The sequence below is a fragment of the Anopheles nili genome, chromosome 3 (assembly GCF_943737925.1).
Source record: "Anopheles nili chromosome 3, idAnoNiliSN_F5_01, whole genome shotgun sequence".
Lineage (NCBI taxonomy): Eukaryota > Metazoa > Arthropoda > Insecta > Diptera > Culicidae > Anopheles > Anopheles nili.
The window spans coordinates 2,172,043-2,193,881 of NC_071292.1; the positions used below are offsets into that span (position 1 = coordinate 2,172,043).

The 21,839-nt window shown below is 45.8% G+C and overlaps 3 protein-coding genes across 3 annotated transcripts; all 3 read right to left on the reverse strand.

Annotated features, from left to right (window-relative positions):
• Positions 1–455: 455 nt before the first annotated feature.
• On the reverse strand, positions 456–9,930 carry LOC128726560 (uncharacterized). Its single transcript, XM_053820375.1, has 6 exons — positions 9,863–9,930; positions 9,395–9,651; positions 4,350–4,571; positions 4,130–4,281; positions 3,700–4,056; positions 456–2,367 (listed from the first exon to the last, which is right to left on the reverse strand). Exons 2-6 carry the CDS (start codon positions 9,462–9,464, stop codon positions 1,651–1,653), a joined length of 1,518 nt encoding a protein of 505 aa, XP_053676350.1. The 5' UTR covers positions 9,465–9,651; positions 9,863–9,930; the 3' UTR covers positions 456–1,650.
• A 3,780-nt stretch (positions 9,931–13,710) lies between these two features.
• On the reverse strand, positions 13,711–17,090 carry LOC128727798 (ATP-binding cassette sub-family G member 1-like). The gene is made up of 6 exons (XM_053821742.1): positions 16,947–17,090; positions 16,263–16,512; positions 15,613–16,187; positions 15,450–15,545; positions 15,015–15,311; positions 13,711–14,944 (listed from the first exon to the last, which is right to left on the reverse strand). The coding sequence occupies exons 2-6, from the start codon at positions 16,481–16,483 to the stop codon at positions 14,343–14,345; spliced, it is 1,791 nt and encodes a 596-aa protein (XP_053677717.1). The 5' UTR covers positions 16,484–16,512; positions 16,947–17,090; the 3' UTR covers positions 13,711–14,342.
• A 1,016-nt stretch (positions 17,091–18,106) lies between these two features.
• On the reverse strand, positions 18,107–20,250 carry LOC128727719 (ATP-binding cassette sub-family G member 4-like). The gene is made up of 5 exons (XM_053821657.1): positions 20,012–20,250; positions 19,364–19,938; positions 19,189–19,284; positions 18,816–19,115; positions 18,107–18,708 (listed from the first exon to the last, which is right to left on the reverse strand). The coding sequence occupies exons 1-5, from the start codon at positions 20,248–20,250 to the stop codon at positions 18,107–18,109; spliced, it is 1,812 nt and encodes a 603-aa protein (XP_053677632.1).
• Positions 20,251–21,839: the final 1,589 nt, after the last annotated feature.

Here is a 21,839-nt window from a genome sequence, read left to right on the forward strand (position 1 = left end):
AGGTCGATTGAGAAAATCCAACAAGAGCGCAAGCAAGAAGAAAAGTCTTAAGCCTTTTTTCCTTCCCTTTAGCGCCACCGGTACTGTTGACCAGCTTGAAAGTGTGCCGTAAGAATGTATCAGATCGAACCGTTACTCTTTCGCCTCTACCATTTGTCTGTCGGCAGTTAAAGAAGAGTAATTTCCTTGGCCAGATTATCCTCTTGGGCCGGTGCAAAGCACAAGGAATCGATAGCAAGGGAAAAATAAATTAATTTTTGAAAGTGTTAATTAAAATCTTATTTTCAGCTTACCAGGTTTTTTTTCTCGTTTTGATAATGCACTGGAAGAGACGAAAAAATACTTCTAATCGAGGCGACGCAAAGAGCATTCTATCTCACAAGCTCAAACGGGGGAACACTTTCACACATACACACAAACACACACAGAGAATCTGCTCAAATTAAAATCCTTACTCTTCCCAAACGGGTGCCAGAATCTGTCAAGGAAGACTAGATTTATTGAATTGTTTGCCGTTGGTGCTTTACATCGTTCACCGGTGCTGACTACGGAGCGAGAATCTTCCTTCCAGTACCTGGTCGAATTAGGTGCAATGAGTTTTACCCATCCCAATCTATCGCCATTTGTCGGCCGTGCGCAAATTAATTGGTCTGTCCTAGTGCCGCATTGTCTCTATCTCTCTGTTCTCATCCGTTAGATCAGCCAAAAAACATCTTCGCTGTTTAAGTGATTAACAGGCGAAGTGTACGATATCGGTGCAAGAAATATTATTTTAGCAAATAAACTGAATGCACCTACACGCTAACACTTTTTTCGAATTTTTGCCTTATTTTGCGATAATTTGTGCAAAACATTTCAATACTTGTACGCTAATGGAACTACTTGTTCAGCTCTAGTTTCGTTTTTGCCGTTATCGTTCATCGCATCCCTGACTAATCCTACTGTAATGCGAATAGCTCAACAAGGCGTAAACAAACTATCCCTAGCTTCGGCACTTTACGTAAAGGATTTATCGAAAAGTTCCTTGACCGACTGTGAACTGCAGTCTCGTCTTCTGCCTCCAATCTTCGCTCTAAAACCAAACTCTGACTGGGACCGCTCCCTACGTACTAGCGACGTGAGTAAAGTTTAGGCCATCACTCGCTCCGATTGATGGAAAAGTTTTAAGCCACATGAACGGAAGAAAGTCCGGAACTGTTGTAAATAAATTATTTTCCAATGAAGAATAAAATCTCCCATCCTCTGCTGTCGGTCCCTTGCGCTTTCTCGCAAAGAGCACATGTGTGCAGGGTGCTAGCTTCCTGTTTTCTTGATGACTCGTTGGAAGGGGCTTTCGGGGCTCGTCGTGTATTTTCACGCTCCAAAAGGATCAACCGGCGACTCTTTCAAAGTTTCTACACTCGACTAACCGAGCAAACTTCTTTGGTATTATTAGATATAGAAAAAAAGCTAGTCGACCGATTGTGCTTCTTTGCTTCGCTGCTTAAGAGTATCTAGTCGGGAGAGGTTGCTATTCCGGCAAATCGCCGCTGTAAAATAATTTAGTTCAATAAATAAATGAATGTATCTTACACACTAAAAGCATCCGCTTTCGAAATTGGTTCAGTGCTGGCAACCACTTTTGGAAAGTGCACGCCCATCACTGCCATTTTAAGGGTGTCTGAACTGTCCGTTGCTGAAAAAGAACGGAGGAACTTGCGGATTCTGAGGAAGTCCAAAGTTTAGTCCTGCACCCGGCCCGAACAGATGCGGTTGCATTGGAAAGGCCTGAACCGGAAACTGACCACCCGGCAGTCCCGACCCGGGGAATCCCGGAAACGATCCAACCGTCGGAAAACCTGCGCCACCTCCCACCGGCAATGGTTGTTGCGATGGAAATCCCATGGTTGGCCTGCCTGCACCGGTAGGGAAAACGCCCGGACGATTTGGAAATGGATCCCGCTGCACGACGAACGATGGCGGATTCATCGGGTTGAATGTAATCGCGTTGGGGTTGGTCGTCACGGTTTTATCCTCAGCGAGCCGGAAGTTGATAGCGATATCGTTCGACAGGTCGTGTACTCCCGCCGACGGATTTCCAGCCTCATCTCCGAAGGGTCGTTCCTGGTTAGCGTTGAATCGATCGGAAAAGCTGTTCATCGAAACGATGATCCGCTTACGATCATCTTCCATCTGTGGCCACTCTTGCGATGAGATCGGGTACGATCCTTTCGCGGGTGCATTACTCTCTTCCTCCGAACTCGACTCAAGCAGTTCGCTATGCTGACGGTTTCGTTGGTGCGTCATCTCAGGAGAGCCGTCTATCTGCACTTCCAAAGGTATCGATGCGGCCTCGAACGACTCCAGTCCAGACCACTGCTGAGAGGACTGTTCGAGATACGTTACAGTATAATGTTAATCGCCTGATGGTAACTTTTAACCGAACGGTTCTTCTACCTAGCCAAATGGCCTAACAAGAAAACAGTAAAACTAAGCGCTATTCTAGCAAGATGAATTATTTTACAATGAGTATGCTTCAATCGCGTTTAGCCTTCAGAAACCTTCCAAGATAATATATATATATATATGTACAACTATGCGCGCCACTCTGTCTCGCAAATGGACAGACGTAGCGTTCTAGAGCAACATGCTGGTCAGTGGTATTGTTATTCGAGTTTATTTGGATTAAGGTTTAGATCAATGCAGATAGTAGCAATCGCGCAGTAGCAGTCAGTGGCGGAAAGTAGAGAAAAGGCGTTTAAGTTCTTATTAACTTTATTTACATCATTCACTTTGTAAAGCTTAATTGGTTAGACTTATTACAGAAATCGGAAGAGCAACAACCAATCGTACACCTCTACACTAGGAAACTTGCTTCGTATCTCTTTCCGGTTCCAGCTCGGTCACCTTGACTTTGTCCGTTCGGAATGAAAGGTCGTATCCGTTTGGATATTTACCAAAAACCTGCCATCCAGCTGATTAATGATGATTCAGCCAGTTACTCGACCGATCATGCCCACTTCTATTATCTACATCCCACCAACCCTTCTCTGTATCTGTAGTTAAAGATGTTTTCGTTGCGTAGTATCATGGTCTGGACGAAGTTGGCATCGAAAGTGCGATCACGTACTATTTCTGCAGCTCGCATGGGGAGAAGTTGGAAAAATTGGGCGAATGAATTCACATTCTCGTTCTATCGATAATAGTTCTTATGTACATGCTAATACGAAGGAATGGAGCAAAAATGTTCGCGAAATATCGAAAAAAGGAGCTGTGCAAGGATTTAGAAAACAAGTTCCAGAGTGTTACAAGGGATTAGAATTACGAGTGATGGTCCATGGTATTTGAATCACAGGATGTTGTTATCGATACTCCTACGGAAACAATGGCTTAGCAAAGACAGAGGGAAGATGGGGAAATAGCTACCAGTAATCGAAGAAAGGTATAAAAAAGAGATCATCAAAACCCACGGCTACAATTCTTCAAAAATATTCGCTGGGAAGACGATAGCAGAGATACCCATAACATCCAGAAAACATGTGACGGTGGAATTTTGTTACAATGAAGCAGACGCTCATAGGAAGGTAGTAGATCAGTCCAAAGTAGAGAAAATATTAGGCAAGCGTTGAGCTAGCGTTCAGAGGATTAGGCAGCGTCAGCAGGGGCCATAGTAGTAGCTTCCGCGGCTTCTGCAGCATCGGTGGAGCTCTCCGTATTTACCTCCGACTTGTCAACCGGCGCTTCCTTTCCATTCATTTTAGCGCCTTCGATCTCGACTTCCGAGGTATCGATCGTGTTCAGGTTGTCATCATCGGCGGTGGTCTTTTCTTCATCGCTCGAATCCAATTCGGTATCGCGTTTAGGAGCAACTGTGGTTGGTGTTTCCTTATCAGTTCCTTCCACTCCATTACGGTTGTCTACCTCGACGTCGGTCGGCAGTTTCGGAGTGGTACTTTCGTCGCCATCTTTCTCCGCTGATTCAACGTTGATCACACGCACTTTGAAAATCGATGTACCGAATTCCGTCTTCTTGGTGTAATAGGTGTCATTGATCACAACCTTGTGACCATCGATGATCTAAAACAAAACGTGAGCGCATCATGCGCGTTTATAGGATAAACAGGATGTATTGAAATATTGTTGTGCATACCTTGACAGTAGATGTTGTGTTGGTAATACCATCTTCCGATGAGTCGTCTGGGATTTCCAAAGGCCACACTCCTGGACCTGAAGGGGCAAAGTCTCCACCGTAGAACGGATTCCACGATCCGGCGAAACGGTCTCGTACGCGCTTAAGAAGATCTGTCAATCATTGAGTCATACTTGTTTAAAAACAGGTTTTTTTCAATACAAACTGCAGGCCTACTCACCATCCAGATATCCCGACAGCTGCCACGAGAATGGATTATACGATGGGAAATATACCGGTCGAGCGGGAATAGGCACAAAGTCGCCCGTATCTACCACTCCATCGAAGCCTTCAAACGACGATGGATAGCGATTGTAGAACGTCGGCCGGTGGTTTGAAACCGGCACTACAATGTACTCCGCATCATCTGAAACGTCGGCGTCTTTCTCCTTCTCGTAGCTCGCTGAAACGGTCCAACCAACGAAGTGCGTTCAGGAATCAGTTTAGAAAACATCCAACAGATAATCACTGATCATCATCAATCTCCCGGGCGTGCTGCGTGTTGCATGCAGCGGCATGGAAAACTGCCTCATCATAAGCAATCGTGCACGATCTACGATCAAGGTGAAATCGATTTGCATCGAGAAAAAAACCAAATCCCTGAACCTCCACTGAACAGGGTGGAGTAGTTGGCTCGACACAGTACCGGTCTTTTCGGTGAACTACTGTCAAACAAATCCGAGGCTCCTTCCTCCGAGCCACCGCACGGTCTGAGCGACAAAGGGAAGAATAATTGCCACCCTTCTCGCGGCCACACTAATCGTCACTAATTGTTGTGCTCAAGCCTAATGAAGATGTTGAAGCATCAAATGCAGCCCCAGCAGTTGTTATTGTTGTTATTCAAAATAAATGGAAATCGATCATTATTCGTGGAGGGCATCCAACTAGGTCGATTTTTTTAGCCTCGTTTGAATGACACTCATAGCTGGGCACCTTTCAGTGTTCGTGCTGAAACGCGTAAGTCAGCATTGGATGGATAGGAATACCCGAAAATAGCTAAGGCGATACCAGAAACCTCCAACATCTCCGACGGATGAGTCGAATCTTTCCATCTCCGTGTTCGCTGTCCAAACAATCGTGTTATAGTAAAAAATCCTTCACAGCTACTGAAGCCCAATTGATGAATCATGAAATGGCCGAATCGCGTGAAGCGGCCATTTTTTGTGGCGTTTTCTATCACCTTTGCGTGCTGCGTAGCATCAGCAAGGGTTTTGTTTCATAATTGGTACAATTTAGAAGAGTCTCTGGTCGTGCCCGTATGATTGTGCTTCAAATTATACACCATACGACCCGTCATTATAACGTATGCCCGCTGCAGATAACAAGCACTTCATATTTTTGACTAATATCCATTTGAACCAACGCCAGCTGCTCTGCATAAATACTTGTCAAGGCACCGACATTCGAAAGAGTAATTTATTCAGTCGCTGTATTTCCTATTCTCCCAGGTTTCAAAATAAGACAATATGTCGATTTTGCATTCCTATCTTCAGACCCCTATCCATTTTCTATATGAGTTCGAAAGTTGCGCATAGTTTTGCATAAAACAACACATTTCTAAGCGATTTTAAACTGCATTAAGTCTCTAACTTCATTATATGTAAACCGATGGCTGCAGGCCACGTTGTGCTCATTTTAAGATCATTGGGGTTTTTGCTTTTTCTAAGAACATGTCGATCACGACCGTAGCTCACAATCCTGTTGACATTGTTGTTAGCAACAATATTCTACGACGTGACTGGAAGACCGATAAAAGAGTACATTGCTGACCTACTCTCTGTGGCACCGATCGTGTCTCGATTCTTTCCATCTGCGTTACAAACGGTAGTTACACAAGCTGAACCCTGATTAAAATAACCCACAACAACCTTCTCGAACGCTCCCAACTATTTTGTCCCATTTTGCGTTGCTTTTGCATGTTGCGCATCTTAAGAAGCTCCTGCAAGTTCCTCCCACCTGCAGGCTCAGGCAACTGACTCAGCAAAACCATGCCAACTTTGAGGGCCGAAAATGTTTTCGAGTGAAAAGTGCAATTATCCGTAATTGCATTAAGCCAACCTACCGGCACAATTCCCTCGAGCACTACCATTCGCATTCACGAAGCGCAAATAATGCTAAGTCGTTTCGCAATCGCTTCTGTTCGAAACAATCGAAATGATTGCTTCCATCCTTCTTCCATTATAAAGCCAACGCAGCAGCATATCAGAGAAGAAAAACGCAATTGCATGTTCGGCAGCCACTCAAAGAGCACATCCTGCACAAGCGAACGAAGACGAGCAACGTTTGGCAAGAACTGGTTTTATAAATGTCACGTGCATCTTTCTGCATGATGCCACCACTTGGCTGGTATGAAATAAAACTCAAGAAGTAACAGTGTGCTCCAACTATAGCAAACACGTTGCTCTATGATCATGACATGAATTCATGTTCTGGAAATTAGTTTATAGCACGCAATGGGACAAATCAACCAACATCTGATCCGTGCCAATGTCAGTAGACGAAGCGTGCTGCGTGCAGACCAACAGCTGAGAATGCGATCCGGAACAAACAGAACGATATACGTAGATCCCGTTCCAAAAACAATATGATTCAGCATTACTTCAAATTCAGCGCAAGCGTCTAGTTTCGCCAATTAACGCAATCCTGTAAATCATATACGGCTTTCACTTCAAAACGATTGTGCAGCAATTAACTATCCTCTCGATGAAAATAGCCTCCGTCATTCGGCTACGTTGCGATGCAGTCTTCTTGCATTCTTCGTGTTTGGCCAGTAGTACTCACTTTTGGGTCTGCTTTCACGGATTTTTGCCCAAGCCAAGGAAATTGAGCCACTTGACTTCAGTGTCTCGTTTCTAGGCGGCACCTTTTCACCTTCGGCCGCGAAAGTATTTTAATTAGCGTGCTTCTCCATCATGATTCAAGCGCTCAAGAGCGTTGTAGTGGAATTTTTGCTTGGTTTTTTTGGGTAAATATTCCGAATCTCCAACCACAGGCATCAGCTGATTTTGTATCAGCTTGAATTTATCCATGGTTTCCTCGTAATAATCACTACACGCAAATGTCAATGTAGAACACGAAAATGAATGAAACATCAGTGTTACAAAGGTATACTAATATAACTCCACATCGACATGAAAATATCCATTCACAAGGCAAACAATGGGGAAAAAATCCAAAACACCATGTCAACAGTGAATTGGTCTGCGTGTGTTTAACTCGATCATTTGCCGAGTCGGGTTGGAACCTCACCAATGTGTTGAATGACTCAAACATGAATCAGTGTCATGCTTCATTTGTGGCAGCATCGTCATCACCATTTGCCGGTTGCAGTTGGTCAACGGGCATGAAAGCGACCATCCATGGTCAATGAAATGGCGGCACATCTCGCTCGTTGGCGTTGCGCCCCCTATTCGGCTACGAGAGTACGCTATTCGACTGCATCGCAACTGCTGCCGCGTAATATACCGTGTGAATGGCTCGGTACACTGCCACCATCCCTTCCACTATGTGCCGAGCGAGCAAACAATCAGCCGAAATTATTAATAAAATTGTTGTAGTTGCAGACACTTCCCGCCAAACTGCGCTGGGTGGTTCTCGTGCCTGTATTCATAGTGGTCAGTTTCGAAGTTTTCCTTCTACCGGTTGTAGAACTAGAACCAGCGGCAAAACCACCCAACTGTGGCAAGCAAATAGAATAGTCATTTTCTTAATTTACCTCAGGCGATGGAGCGACATATTTCTACCGTAGAATTGGTTCATTTCCCAGTAACAAGCTGGTTGGCACGAGATGACGCAAATAACAGTCGTGGTCCACAGCGTATGCCAAAACGATTTCTCCATCCTCACAAGGTCAATTGCGAGCTAATAAGAAAAAAACGAACATATGACGCGGCCGGCACATGTCGATCAAACCGGAAGAGTACCGGCTTTGGAAGAAGGAAATGAGCCCAGGCAAGAGCTAAGAAGAATGATCGTACGAAAAGCTGGATGGAACTCATTAAGGCAAATAAAAACCCCGCCAGAATTTGATGAGGTGGTGTGGTTTATAAATAATATTGCGTTGTGTGCAATCAGAAGTCAGAAGCGCCGGTTTACATTTGTTTGATACGTGTTCCGTTTGCTTTTAGCTCCCGAGTGCTTCTTTACACCGAGTTGGATAGATTTTAATTACCCACAGCTCGGCGGCCCAGCAGTTCCTCACGCTTGATGGAAATTATGCAATCAGTTAGAAGAGGAAACGGAAGCTGTGGCTTTATAAAATGGCATGTCAATTAAAATCTGTGCTGCCCATCGGTTGGATGTTCCAGCGGGAGGAAACACACCACCAGCGATCGTGTGATCACTTGTAGTAGTTGTTACAAACGGTTTGATCGTGACTGTGCTTTCCACACCGTGCTTATTACCTGTTGCAAAAAAAACGCGACTCTTTAAACTGGTTTTGCTAAATTCACTATTAAAAGCATTGGTTTTGTTTCTCAAATGCCTGAAATCACGTTTTGATAAAAGTAAAATCGTGCAACGAGTATATCCGTCGGGCTTTCGAGAAACCCGAATCCGGAAAACGTACATTAGATACCTCGCCCTTCTGTCGCTTAAAGTCATTCGCTGGCACGAGTTCGCTGTCGTAAAATTGCGTCTCAGATAGAATAGAGCCAACGGGAGGACGGGCCGCCCTCGCAAGACACTCATTTCGTGCACCTGATGCACACTGATTGCACACAATTACAATTAAAACATTACGTTCGAAGTCGCTGGCCGGCAGGAAGCTCCCACGTCACGCACCGTCTAACACGCTTGGTCACGAAAAACACGCAATGAGAAGGGAACTTATCTCACGACCAAAAACCGTCCCTTATCGCTGCAACCACGACCTTAAATCAACGACACGGCGTTCTCGCGAGCTCGGTCCTGCCGCGTTCGAAAACCTTCCACCAGCGGCGTAACGCAGGAAAATTGATTTTGTGCGACCATCGATCGATTCGCCACCCGCGAATGCCACGGCCAGTGAACGAAAAGCCCGTACCAATCACACGCCACTCGAAGCGAGGAAAATTCAATGTTGAGATTTTCAAACCCCCCGTTATCGCTCTGCTCGCGTACACGACCACGACTTCGCACTGCGGCTTTCTTGCTCGAGTGAAATTTATGTCACCGCACCAACCATACGGAAAGTGACCGGATTGCTTCCGAAAACCCCCATGAACGGGAACACCATCCACAACATACCTGGGTAGGCGACGGTGGCGGTCACGGTCAAGGCGACCACCAGCAGAAAACTGGTCACAAATCGACGCATTCTCTCGGCACCGTTCGGTCACCTTGTCGGGTTGGTTTGCTCACACGGGGTCGCAGGTGTTTTGGTGGTGAAATTTTCCAGACTTTTCCGCGCGCAGTAACTGCCCGGTTGCGTCACACTCACAAAACTCTGCACTACGGAACTGCACACACTTCGGTGGTGTGGGAAGGCAGCAGGTTTACTGGTTCTGCGATGGGAAAATGACACGACGGTTAAATAGGACGGATGCCTTTAATCCGAGCTGTTCGCCCACTTCATTGGCACACGCGAAAGTCAAAACAAAAGTTCTTCACCCAACAGTGCGCGGGCAGGTGAGATTCGTGAGTGCGTTGGGAGAGCGCGAATTTTGGCCGCCCTGGGGTGCCCTTGAGTGAGCAAGATGAGATTAGGCCGCGTACCTGGTCGACTCTGCTTGGCGGTGTTGTGGTCCACACGTTCGTCACTCTCGGAGCGCGTTCTCTCGACTATTCGGCGGCCACGACGGTCTCTACGTCTATATATGCGATCTCCGGCGTGAGTCACACTCTCCGGACCGGGCCATGCCATGTCGTGCTGTCCTGATGTTGGCTTTGTTCCGCGAGTGCACCCCCATCGATAGGTGTCTCGCTCTCACCACAATCGCACCCCCATCCGACCGGATCTCGTTTTCCGCGGGTCGCTAAACGCCGCACCACGGCATCCAACCACGCTGTTGCTCTGTTGTGACGGAGCGGCAGTGAACGAAAAACGAACAAACATTATTCCCGGCCGTTTTGCCTGTGGAAACGCCCGTTAACGTATCGCGGGGCCCAAATTAGTGCGGTAATGGACGTTTTGTTAGCGTATGTCGCACTTGGTGGTTCATCGAAAAACCATTGAGAATTATAACATCAAAAAGAGTCTGTAATAATCCACAAAAACGTCGCAACAACTAAGAAAGAGGGAAAGAATTACTGCAAATGTGCTTCTCCAAGCCTTCTTCTCAGACAAGAGCCTTCAGGTTGCGCAGTGTTCCTCAGCTCGACAAAAAAATGGCACCGCTAAATTATTCCCAGTCATTTACCACTCGTCATTCGAACAATGTGTCATCTTACGAGCGCCAAATATGACTAAAAACGTAGGTCATAAAACGGTGTCCTCGAGAAAGGGCACATCTATTGAAAGTTTGACATTTCCTCCACCGAGAGACAAAGCGCTCGATGAAATATCAACCGGCCATAAAACAATGTCATCACCTTCGCTGATCCACTGGCGATGCGATCCGCAAAAGGCACCGTACCTTCTAGCATTTCCTTTTCGCTATCGATCCTAATCCCAGCAGCATCTTCCTGATCCGCAGACGTGACAGTGACAACTCCCTACAACGCATTCCGATTTAATCGGTTTTCCAAACGCGACATCCTAAGGACGATCGGGTGCGTGCCCTGGAGGCTCGATGGTGGGAAAGAAATATGGAAGTAACACACCGATGAGCACGATTAGCACCTGCTAGCTGAGTAGAAATCATAACAAACCATATGGAGTAAAGTTTGCAGCTCGAGAGGCGAGCTTTCTAGTCTACGTTGCGCCCATTCTAGCCGTCTACTCGCTGTCAACGGGACGATTACATGCGCATTTATGTCCACGCGTTTGCCATTCGATACCGTTTTGCGTAGCTCCATAATTGCCGCTACTCAGGTTAGCAGCCCTGTCCACACCTGATTTCAAGCCAATCACCCCGAGCGTTCCTCAATGAACCACAACCAATTCTAACCCCGATGATAGGCCCGGCCTCAACGGCTACCTTGTTTGAATTCATGTCCATATGCTGCAGGTGTGTCGACAAAACATGCAGTATAATAGTTTTGTTTTCCTCCATGGGTCAGAGAATGGGCGCGCTCCATTAAAACCTTCGCCCACCGATAAACCATCGATCGATTGATCATTGCAGCTGATCGTGCCACGGTTCGATAGGTGGTGCAAATTAGTTACCCCTGTCGATCGTATCCCCGGTCAAGGACACGCATGCGGCGTGGCTAAAGGCGGATGGGCAGATCCACCAAGGTCGTCTCGGTTATTTTGTTCTAGCAGGTGTCCTCGCTGCAACTACTAAACGATGCGACAGCATTCCGCTTGGAAACGCAATGAGTAGTCATTTTAAACGATCGTCATCAATGTCGGCAGATGGCACTGGGTTAACAGTAATGTTACAATGATGACATTGGCTATGAATGTGCTTCTCCTATTGTGTTCCATGTGCATGGTTTTCGACAAAAAATTTTGTAGTCTTCTTGAAGATAACGTTGGTCTGGAATAGAGTTTCCATTCATTCCACATTGCTCTTGAATGTTTTACGTTGTTTTTGAAGCATTAAAACTATATATTCTATGTGAAACCAGTCAAACTTGAGCTGGATATGTGTCAGACACCATGAAAACCGCGTGTAGAACAATTACGGCTACATTATGCTAATGGACCCATCCTCCGGTATCAGTGTTCGTCTTAAGTTGTGTAACGTATGAGAAACCGATACCATTGCTCAGCTAACATGACGGTTCTAGAATGGAAAAATTTCTTCGTTGGCCGTTCCACATCGCTGACTCCGAAGTGTAGCTTCGTGACATTTTTCGAATATTTTTTTTCTCATCGTCATCATCGAGGAACAAAAACTGAAGCTCTCCTAGCAGTACGTTCGTAATTTCGACGTTTTGCTTTCGATTTGCTTTGTTCAAAGATAAGCCTCTAGATGGCACAGGAACCGAACCGTAGCCGATGGCACAGGTGGAATGGGCCCGTGCTTAGTCAGAGTGTTGTTGGCAGAAACCACGGGATGAGTTATCATCCCACACAATAGCTGGTTTGTACATTTTACAGAAGCTACATGCAAAATCAACAGCGGTAACACGATGTTACATAAATTACTCACTAAGCTAAAAGTGAAATCGCTCCATTTCCATAGCTGGGAAGTATTGCTTCGTCCAAAACCACGGTAGCACAGCTTCGTTGTAGACTCTTCGAGCAGCAAAAAGATCTGTCAGGTTTAGATGAGCTTCATCCTATCCTACATTATTATCAAATTTATTTTTGATTTTGTAAAACGTTGAAGTTGAGTTATGATTTCCCACGGATTCTTTTTTGCAGTTCATTTACCGTTCGTACTCTTCTGATTTAGATAATTTCCCTCCCAATTGGGGCTACATAAATTGATGCGGTCAAGGTGGTTGTGCAATTGTGATGATCGTAACATTTTTGCCTTCAGTTTTGCACCAAGTCGTGTTTCGATCCGAGTCGACTAATTGGGCATGGTTCGCGATTAATTGCTACAAAAAGATGCGCAATTCGATCGCCTTTAAGATCTCGATCTGTTCGTTCCGGCTCGTCTGAACGTTTTGTCGTTCTCGTGATTCAAATTCAAGTGCATGCAGCGCATATTGATGGCACGTGTTTGTGGTGGAACTAGTGGGTCGCTGGTATACTTTGCTCCTATGATTTATCCTCGTCGATGGGTCGTGGGATGGGCAAGACGATATCCTCACTGGGTGTCGATGTTGAGGCCTATAATTGTTCAGATGCTCACGTTTTCTTTTTCATGTTTCCATCTGACCATTTGAACAATCGAAACCCGAGAACGACAGATCCGGCCAATCCACAATTCATCCCCCAGACAGGGGTATAGCAACCGATGACTGCAGGCAACAGGTGCGAGGTATTCACCCCCACGGTCGATCGTCTTCGCTCGAGCACGATCGAGAATAATTCATCCGCAACCGGATTTTGCTGTCGAATGAGTTCGTGATTTTGCGAGCTGTTTACCCATTTCCATTTCCAAACCCAGCTGTTGTGATGCTGATGGGGTGAGAGTGTGCTCTAGATCGTAAAATTAATCGATAGCACTGACCGCATCAAGCCCCATTGAAACCAATGGTTGGTGAAGCATCTGTTCGCAGCGAATCCAACAATTAGCTACTCGTTGACGTTCGATCGTTTACCCTCTTGCCCTTTCGGTGGCGCCCGCGGCATCGATAATGTTGGCCAATAGTGCAGAGCGATCTTTTGGCGCATTGCCAACAGCTCCATCACGGTCCCTTGCATCTCTAGCTCCGATAGCCATCGACTAGAGGTCAAGCAACCGAAAGCTCTTCAACACTCCGGCGGCGTTATGCTGCGGTTGCTCCATCACAAACAAATATGCCTTTTTTGAGCCAGCCATTCGTTGTTTAAGGGGCTTCATAATCCTACGGTGCTGTGAGAAAATAAACCGAGCTTTAGACGCAATGCAGGGTTCCCAATGATTGCATTTTATTAGCGATATGTTTTTTCCTCGTGGATACATGTACATGATTAAATTTGATTTCGATGTGATGGTATTTAATGAAAATGGTAAACGATTCGTCAAGTTTCATGGTATTCAAAGACATTTGAAAATGTCTGTTCCCATCAGCTTAATTGGTTAGCCTCATATTTACTAATATACTCTTGCAATCTTACAAAAACTTAAGATAATTGATTCTCTAGCTACCCGCAACCGTCATTTTCAATCATTATTATTCACTTGAAGTAAGGTTTAGTAATCTGGTTGCAACGAGGTTGCTTTTTTCGCGCCTCCTATCGTCTTCCCAAGCAGATGTTGACATAGTTAGTATTATTCTAATTATTCATTCATACATTCTGCCGCTCGAGCAGCGATGAAATATCACTTTGCACTTGTACAAATACGTCTGCATTATAACGCAACTACGATAAAACATCCCATTTGCGCATCTCCCTCACATTCGGAAAGAGCGAGCGCGTTGATGCGACTATGCCTTGCGCAAACAAAGTCGATGACATACAAGATGATTCTATTGGCGACTGTTGGACTTACTGTACATTTGCAGGTGCTGAGGGATTGTACTGATCGCAAACACTGCTATTCCTGATTCAGCGGTTCCATCGAAGTCGCAGCCGGAGGCTTAAGTACAGGACGAAGTGGAGAAACAGGATCCAGATTCCGAGTCCAACCACGTCCGTCCAGTATCGGTTCGGTTCCATATGGAGCGCTTCGAGGATTTTGCTTGTCTTGCGATAGTAACAGAAGATTTCCTCACATCCAAGCTCGGTTCGATTGTGGCCGTACGTCGCTTGTACTAAGCCTTCAAAACCGTACCGAAAGTAGCTTACGAGGGTGAGTGGTTTGAAGAAATCCAGTAGCTCATTGTAGCGAATGAAAAAGCCCGAAAACAGCAACGCCGGTATGATCGATGCTGGTACGATAAAGGGGCTAACCTGGATTGAGAAGAGACACCCGGCGATGAGTCCGTATACCTGCGACAGCCACCCAAACAGGGCACAGATTCCCCAAAACATGATGATTCGATCAGTTTCGTTCAACTGTCCGCTGAGATAGTACATGATTAGTTGAAACGCAGTTACTCCTGCCAGCATCCATGGAAAATCAGCAACTAGCTTTGAGAAGTAATATGCCGAGATGCAGTAATAGTTGCTTTTGTGCTCTCTCACGAACACTGCCATCTCCAACGGAACTAAGAAGCAGAGAAGAGGAACACCAATTACTAGATCGTTGAAGGAGACTTTTCTTTTAGCACAACTCACATGTTAGAATCACTGTCATTGCATTGGCGAACGTGATAAACATCAGGAACGCAATCAGCAGCGATATGTTGGATAACACTTTTGACGCATCGTTGCCGATATTGTAAAATACGAATCCTATCGTTAATCCAAACAACACGTGTCCAAAAAAGCGAAGACCCATCAGAGCCGGATTACGAATTGTTCCCAGCGTTGTCCGGCGTGTAAGTATGGTAAACTGGTTCCACCAACTGATCGGATACTGAGGACCTCGTCCTTTTACAAGGAATTCGGTTGAATTGAGCTCTTGTTGAATTCCTGTGGTAAAAAGTTATCATCATTCAGAACAGTCCTACGTAAAATTAATGTTAGAGCCAGGATTTGCCATCCCTGAGTGATGTCAACACAGCATACATAGGTGATGTTACGCGTGTTGCCTATCTTGAGGCGACTTACCTACATCCATCGTGGCACTTACTGATTTTTCCGATTTTACCATGAACTTTTCAATCTCAGAGCAGTTTGAATCGTATTGAGACGCAATTTTAAGCACTTTAGAATAAAAAGTGTGTCAAACCATTAAAAATAGTTCATATTTTTCATCGCTTGCTATTCTTACCAAAATCTGCTCTATTGTAGTACGGTGGACAATGAAAGCCAGCCTCGGCGAATGTTGAGATCAAATCGTCCAGCGATCCCTGATACATACAACGTCCGTCAACGACAACATAAATATCATCAAACAGCTCCAACAACTCCGAGCTCGGCTGGTGTATCACACTGATAACACATCGTCCTTGCCGCGCGAGATCTTTCATGTAGGAAATCACCTGGTACGATGATACACTGTCAAGGCCACTCGTCGGTTCGTCAAAAAACATTATCTGAGGGTTCGATACCAGTTCCAACCCGATTGATAAACGTTTTTTTTCACCACCCGAAAGCTTCTGCGACTGATTATGAGCGCATTTTTGCAACCCTAGCAATGCGATAACATCGTTCACGATCTTTATCTTATGCAGTTGAGATACTTTGCTCGAGAGCTTCAAATCAGCGGCGTAATGAAGATTTTCTCGCAACGTTATATTGGGAAGCAGCGTAACATCTTGAGCCGTATAAGCGACCAACTGCCTGTATCGCTGCCGATCGATGATTTCATTGTTTATTATGATGTTACCACTCACACCCTGCGTCCTAGAAGTGGAGCAAAAATTTAGCCCAAGTTTAAAAACTGTGCAAATGGTGCTGCCGTAGCTCTGTCTCACTTACTTGAAACCACTGAGCACATTTAGCAACGTCGACTTTCCAGCACCGGACGGTCCTAGGATGGCCGTAAGGCGTCCGGTTCGGAACGTGCCCGATATATTCTTCAACAGCAACTTTTGTTCCTTCTGATGCCGCACTTGATAAGTGATGTTTTGAAACTGCAGGTTTGTGCTGCCATGTATCAGCGGAATCGTAATCTGAATGCTGCTCTTATCTGCACTCATTGTGGAAAAATTAGACCCTATGCTGGGAACTGCACCCAAGTAAAAAAAGATACCAATGCAACAAACATTTTTAGTCTTTGTGTCAACAAATTATCACAACACAAATTAACAGGTAATATTGCCATTTACCGTTCTACGTTTACTCCAGATTCACTGGATTATGAATTATGGAAGTTCTGGAAATAAGGAATATACACACAACAAGTGATAGTAAATTTCTTCCGGAATTGAACGTTACCAGCACTTGGCGTGTAGCCTACACACTTCTCCAGCCTGAACTGAACTGATCACCTGAACAAGAGTCAGCTAAGCATGATGCGAGATCGATATTCTCGAATCAATTTACCTAGCGTAGACAATCATTTTTTATAGACTTTATTGAACCTTATCCGCAATATTCTCTCCATCATCAGCAGGAATTGTAGCAATTTTGACGTCACTAACTAGTTGGTATTTAACATACCTGCTCGCACTAAAGCCTTCCGCCAACAAGCTCAGCTAAATCGTCTCTTTTACGCAAGCGCACGGTACGAGACAAACTGTCCCGTCCGCTACCGGCGTCAGTTTGTTTCACATCAAACCGGTCCGTCGTTGGTACGGCCCGGAGTACAGCCACACACTGGTGTAAGCATTACTCCTGCCGGTTTCTGCTATTAGTGCGAAGTTGCGCATGCCATGCAATCGTAGAAGCGTGCTACGTGCTATCCTCCAATCACTGTGATTTGTACATAGTATTGTAGTAGCGACACTATCTGCGTATCTCTGGGCTATGGATCTTGTTTCACTTCCGCAGTATCTTCGAGAATCCCTCCGGCAAACTCGTTTTTCGCGTTAATTGTCAACGAAACTGTTCCTTCCTCATGAAAGCAACAGTAAAAATTACATTATTCAAATGCTGGGAAACGAAATTTTGAGCGTTTTTGCTTTCCACTTTACTTGGATAGGTATACAAGCACGCGAAATTATTCTGCAAAATGATAGTCACTAGTCCCATGCATTGATAAGCGTATCTTGATAATAACGGTCCCAGAAGGCCACTGCAAACGTTACATAACGAACCTCGGCGACGATGCTCACCCTCCAGTTGCTGTTTACCGACTGGCGTAGGCCGTAGCCGGGACACTGGGACACATTACACTAACCAAAAAGGTGCAGCTTAAACTGCAAACATGACGGCCGTAGACGAAGATTGTTCGCGAAATTTACTGCCGAGAGAAACAGAGAATATGAGCCACGAGCTGTGACGTAAAAATACTTCTGGCCTCTGTGCTGAACCTTGATGTTTAGGTACTAACGGGAAAGATAAATACAAGGTGATGTATGAGTCGTGCTAAAAAATATATCTGCCTCATCCACTATAGGAAACGAAGGAAACGTTTGGAACATCAAGCCATAAACATAAAATGATACACTACTTATAAAATGAGTCAACCCCTAATACGTGTATATTTCACATTTACTGGGCTTTTTGTGTCACAAGGAAATATTCTGTATTGCTGGGTTATACGAAGGTCAATGTTTTGTACAGTCCGTGACAAGCAGCTGCTGTCCGCGTTGTGGTTGACCTTCGGAGATTCAATGTCAGGTGGGTGTCATTGACTTCTGGTACCACAAGCAGCGTGTTTATTGGCGCCTATGGAATCGTGCTTTCAGGCTGATGTAGAGTAGAATGTGAAGAACGACTATCCATACCGATAGGCCGGCTATATCGTACCAATAACGATCATACTCCATCTGCAGCATCTCCATCACTTTGCTTGTTTTGCGGTAATAGCAAAAGATTTCGCTACAACCAAGTTGCGTCCTGTTCAACCCATATGTAGCCTGGATCAGTCCTTCAAACCCGTACCGGAAATAGCTAACGTACGTCAATGGCTTGAAGATGGTTAGAAGTTCATTGTAGCGAATGAAGAAGCCAGAGAACAGCACCGCCGGTATGACCGACGCCGGCACCACGAATGGGCTGACATCGAGGGGTAAAATGCTCCCAGCCAGCATGCCGTACATCTGCGACAGCCAACCGAACAAAGCGCATATGCCCCAAAACATCAGGACGCGTTCCGTTTCGTTCGGTTGACCCGTCAGGTAGTACATGATTATTTGTAGACAGCTAACCCCGACGAACATGAGCGGAAAATCTGCGATGATCTTTGAAAGATAGTAGGCCGACACTGGGTAGTAGTTGCTCCTGTGTTCCCGCACGAACACCGCCATTTCTAGCGGAACTGTAATCAGGCGCGTGAAACAAGATGCAATTAAAACGGATCAATCAAACAAATTCATAGCTTTGGGGCATGCTATTTGCATGCTAATTTGGATGCGACTCCCTCACATGTCAGTACCACGGTCATCGCGTTGGCGAACACGATAAACATGAGCAGAAGAATGAGACAGGACACATTAGATAACACTTTGGCACCGTCGTCGCCCACGTTGTAGAACACGCTGCCTATCGTAATGCCGAACAGCAAGTGACTCAGCAACCGGAATCTAGTTAGGGTGATATTTCTAACCGTACACAGAGCAGTCCGTCGAATCAGAACTCCGAGCTGGCGCCACCAAGCAATGGGATATTGGGAGGATGCTTTGCTCTCTGCCAACACCGTCGTGCAGTCCTCCATATTCATCGCATCTGAAATGTTTCGATCAATCAGAATCTAAGACTTCTATACATACATCTAGACCTGCAGGGTGCTGCTCCTCACCATTCTCCAAGTAGCCATTGATAGCGGTGTCAGCACGGGCAATCAATTTTTCCACACTATCCATATCACCGTTCCGTTGGGAAGCGATTTTGAGCACTGAAAAAAATTTCAGATAATGAGTACTAGACTGTTGGTTTTTTTTGTTTGCAAATTTTTGATGGCAAACACAACTTACCAAAATCAGCCCGGTTATAGTAGGGTGGACAGCTGAAACCCACCTCTTCTAGCGTAGGTATCAGCGCGTCTAGTGATCCTTGGTACATGCACCTTCCGTCTGCTACTATATACACGTCATCAAATAGCTCAAGCAGATCCGAGCTGGGTTGATGTACCACTGCGGCAATACATCGGCCCTGACGGGCTAAATCTCGCATGTGTGCGATCATTTCATACGAGGTCACACTGTCGAGTCCACTGGTGGGTTCATCAAAAAACATGATTTTGGGATTTGACACGAGCTCCAATCCAATCGAAAGTCGCTTCCGTTCACCGCCAGATAGCGACCTAGTAAGACTATGCGAGCATTTTTGCATCCCCAATAGGGCGACGATGTCATTCACGATTTTAGTCTTGTGGATGTAGGACACATTCTTCGACAGCCGTAGGTCGGCCACGTAGTGTAGAGTTTCCCGGACGGTGAGAGTTTCCAGCAAACACACATCCTGCGCGGTGTAAGCGACTAGCTGGCGATACTTGTGGTAATCGATCACCTCGTTATTGATTAGAATTTTTCCACTAACTCCATTGGTACTACAAAAACACACGATACTTGTGAAGCATTAAGCAGTCGGGATAGTGTAGCGATGCGTGGCTCGATCAGTACCTGAAACCGCTGAGAATGTTGAGCAGGGTCGATTTACCAGCACCCGATGGACCGAGAATTGCCGTCAACCTGCCGGACTTGAACGTTCCCGAAATATTGCGAAGCAGGTGCTTCTTCTCTTCAGCCGAACCAGCACCTGAGTGCCTTTGTTTGACACTGTAGGACAGGTTTCGGAAGGTCAGGTTGGTTATGGTTTTTACAAGTGGTATGACCACTTCCACCGTTTCGTCGGAGCTCATTTCGCTGCGGCTGCAAGAAAAATAGGAGCGGAAAACGTGATCGTGTGTAGTAAACAACGTAAAAAAAAAGCTGCAGCATGCTCGACAAAAATGGCGCGAATCGCAGCTGTTTTCATGCGGGCAAGCATAGAAGCTCAGGAACAGTATAGATGTCAAGGCAGCACCTTGCATAAACATAATCACAGTTGGCCGGTTTTACGAACGCCCAATGTTTGTAAACACCGCGGACGCGGACGCTGCACAAACACTGCCACAGACACACGGAAACAATGCGACTATGACGTCATCTATGCGCCATGCTCTTCAAAAATACACCTGATCTTGGATCTCTCCCGTTTTCCAACGGTTTCTCCTCTTTTTAGTTCTTTTTCGTACAGCATCATTTCTCGCTCTCCCGATTTTCTGCATTCCATTCACCCCCTCTCGACAATGACCATTCTCTCCCACATGGTCCAGGTGCCTTTAATGGTGCTCATTAAATTCACCGGTATGACGTCATGATACGATCTCACCGCACTTCGTCACGGCTCTGCAGCACTCCGCAGACCATCTGGCACTGCTGACGAGTAATAGCCAACAAATTGCCGATGGACTTCCTGTCGTGTATGATTTTATATGCAACTCACGCAATCCCCCTTCTGCCTATTCAAAATCCAATTTGGGCAGCAAAGTATCTTCGATCACAAGGAAGTGCAATGCTTCAAAACACTGCCACATTCGGTGCTTGTCAACCGCGAATTTTCGTCTGCACTGGATCCCGCTTAACAAAGATCAATTTCAGCGGCTAGGTCGAAAAGGTCAACGTGCGCTCTTCGGCACGCACACAGCTGCACAAACACGCGGCAGGTTTTTAAAGACCCAGTTCTTTTACTCGGGGGAAGAATATTGCTTGAACGAAGATCCGATGACTGCCGGCGGGAAACCACTTGGCGAGATGTCTGTCTGGCTTCGATTATTTCGCATCTTAGCTCAGAAGAAAGAAACACCAATTTGTGGAGTCGCAAAGATGTTTGGTTGCGCTTAACTACCTAATGTATTCCACTCCGATATCAATCAACGCGCGAGTACGATCGCGACGATCAAGCGAGCGAACACCCGATCCCTATCCGGTCCGAATTGACTGTGTCTGGGCTGACGGAGCATAAATGTGGTTCCGTGCCTCATGTGCGCGACTTTCGGCATTTGCTCCAAAGATCTCCATGCTCAACCCCAAACGAAAAAGGGTGGCGCTCGTTCTCTCCACGATATCCACACACGCGCTCTTTTCTCCGTGGTCAATCTCACTTCACGCACACCCACTTACAGTCACGTCGCGAGCACAATAAGGGGTGCCGGGCAATGGGTGCTACGCATTGGGAGAGATTTTCCGTGGTTCTTGGGGGCATGCTCATTCAGTAGCGGGTGGCGCGTAATTTGCCTATGCTCGTATGAATGTGTTTGTTTTTATCCTCTCCTGCATTGGGAAGTTTTTCGCTAAAAACCATTAGAAACACATTGCTCACAGCCGTGAAGCATGGAGAGATTATTTGAAAACTTCACCGACAAAATTCAAACAAACGCTTACGGCTGAGTTGATCGAGAGTGAGTCA

Coding starts and splice junctions, on each gene's coding strand:
- LOC128726560 (XM_053820375.1), bottom strand. CDS start 9,464: ATGCGTCGATTTGTGACCAGTTTTCTGCTGGTGGTCGCCTTGACCGTG. Junction 4,572..9,394: donor CGCCACCGTCGCCTACCCAG/GTATGTTGTGGA, acceptor GGACCGTTTCAG/CGAGCTACGAGAAGGAGAAA. Junction 2,368..3,699: donor CGCCGGTTGACAAGTCGGAG/GTAAATACGGAG, acceptor TATCTCGAACAG/TCCTCTCAGCAGTGGTCTGG.
- LOC128727798 (XM_053821742.1), bottom strand. CDS start 16,483: ATGAGTGCAGATAAGAGCAGCATTCAGATTACGATTCCGCTGATACAT. Junction 15,546..15,612: donor CTACAATAGAGCAGATTTTG/GTAAGAATAGCA, acceptor TTTATTCTAAAG/TGCTTAAAATTGCGTCTCAA. Junction 15,312..15,449: donor AAGTGCCACGATGGATGTAG/GTAAGTCGCCTC, acceptor TTTTTACCACAG/GAATTCAACAAGAGCTCAAT.
- LOC128727719 (XM_053821657.1), bottom strand. CDS start 20,250: ATGAGCTCCGACGAAACGGTGGAAGTGGTCATACCACTTGTAAAAACC. Junction 19,939..20,011: donor AACATTCTCAGCGGTTTCAG/GTACTGATCGAG, acceptor GTGTTTTTGTAG/TACCAATGGAGTTAGTGGAA. Junction 18,709..18,815: donor GATGACCGTGGTACTGACAT/GTGAGGGAGTCG, acceptor GCCTGATTACAG/TTCCGCTAGAAATGGCGGTG.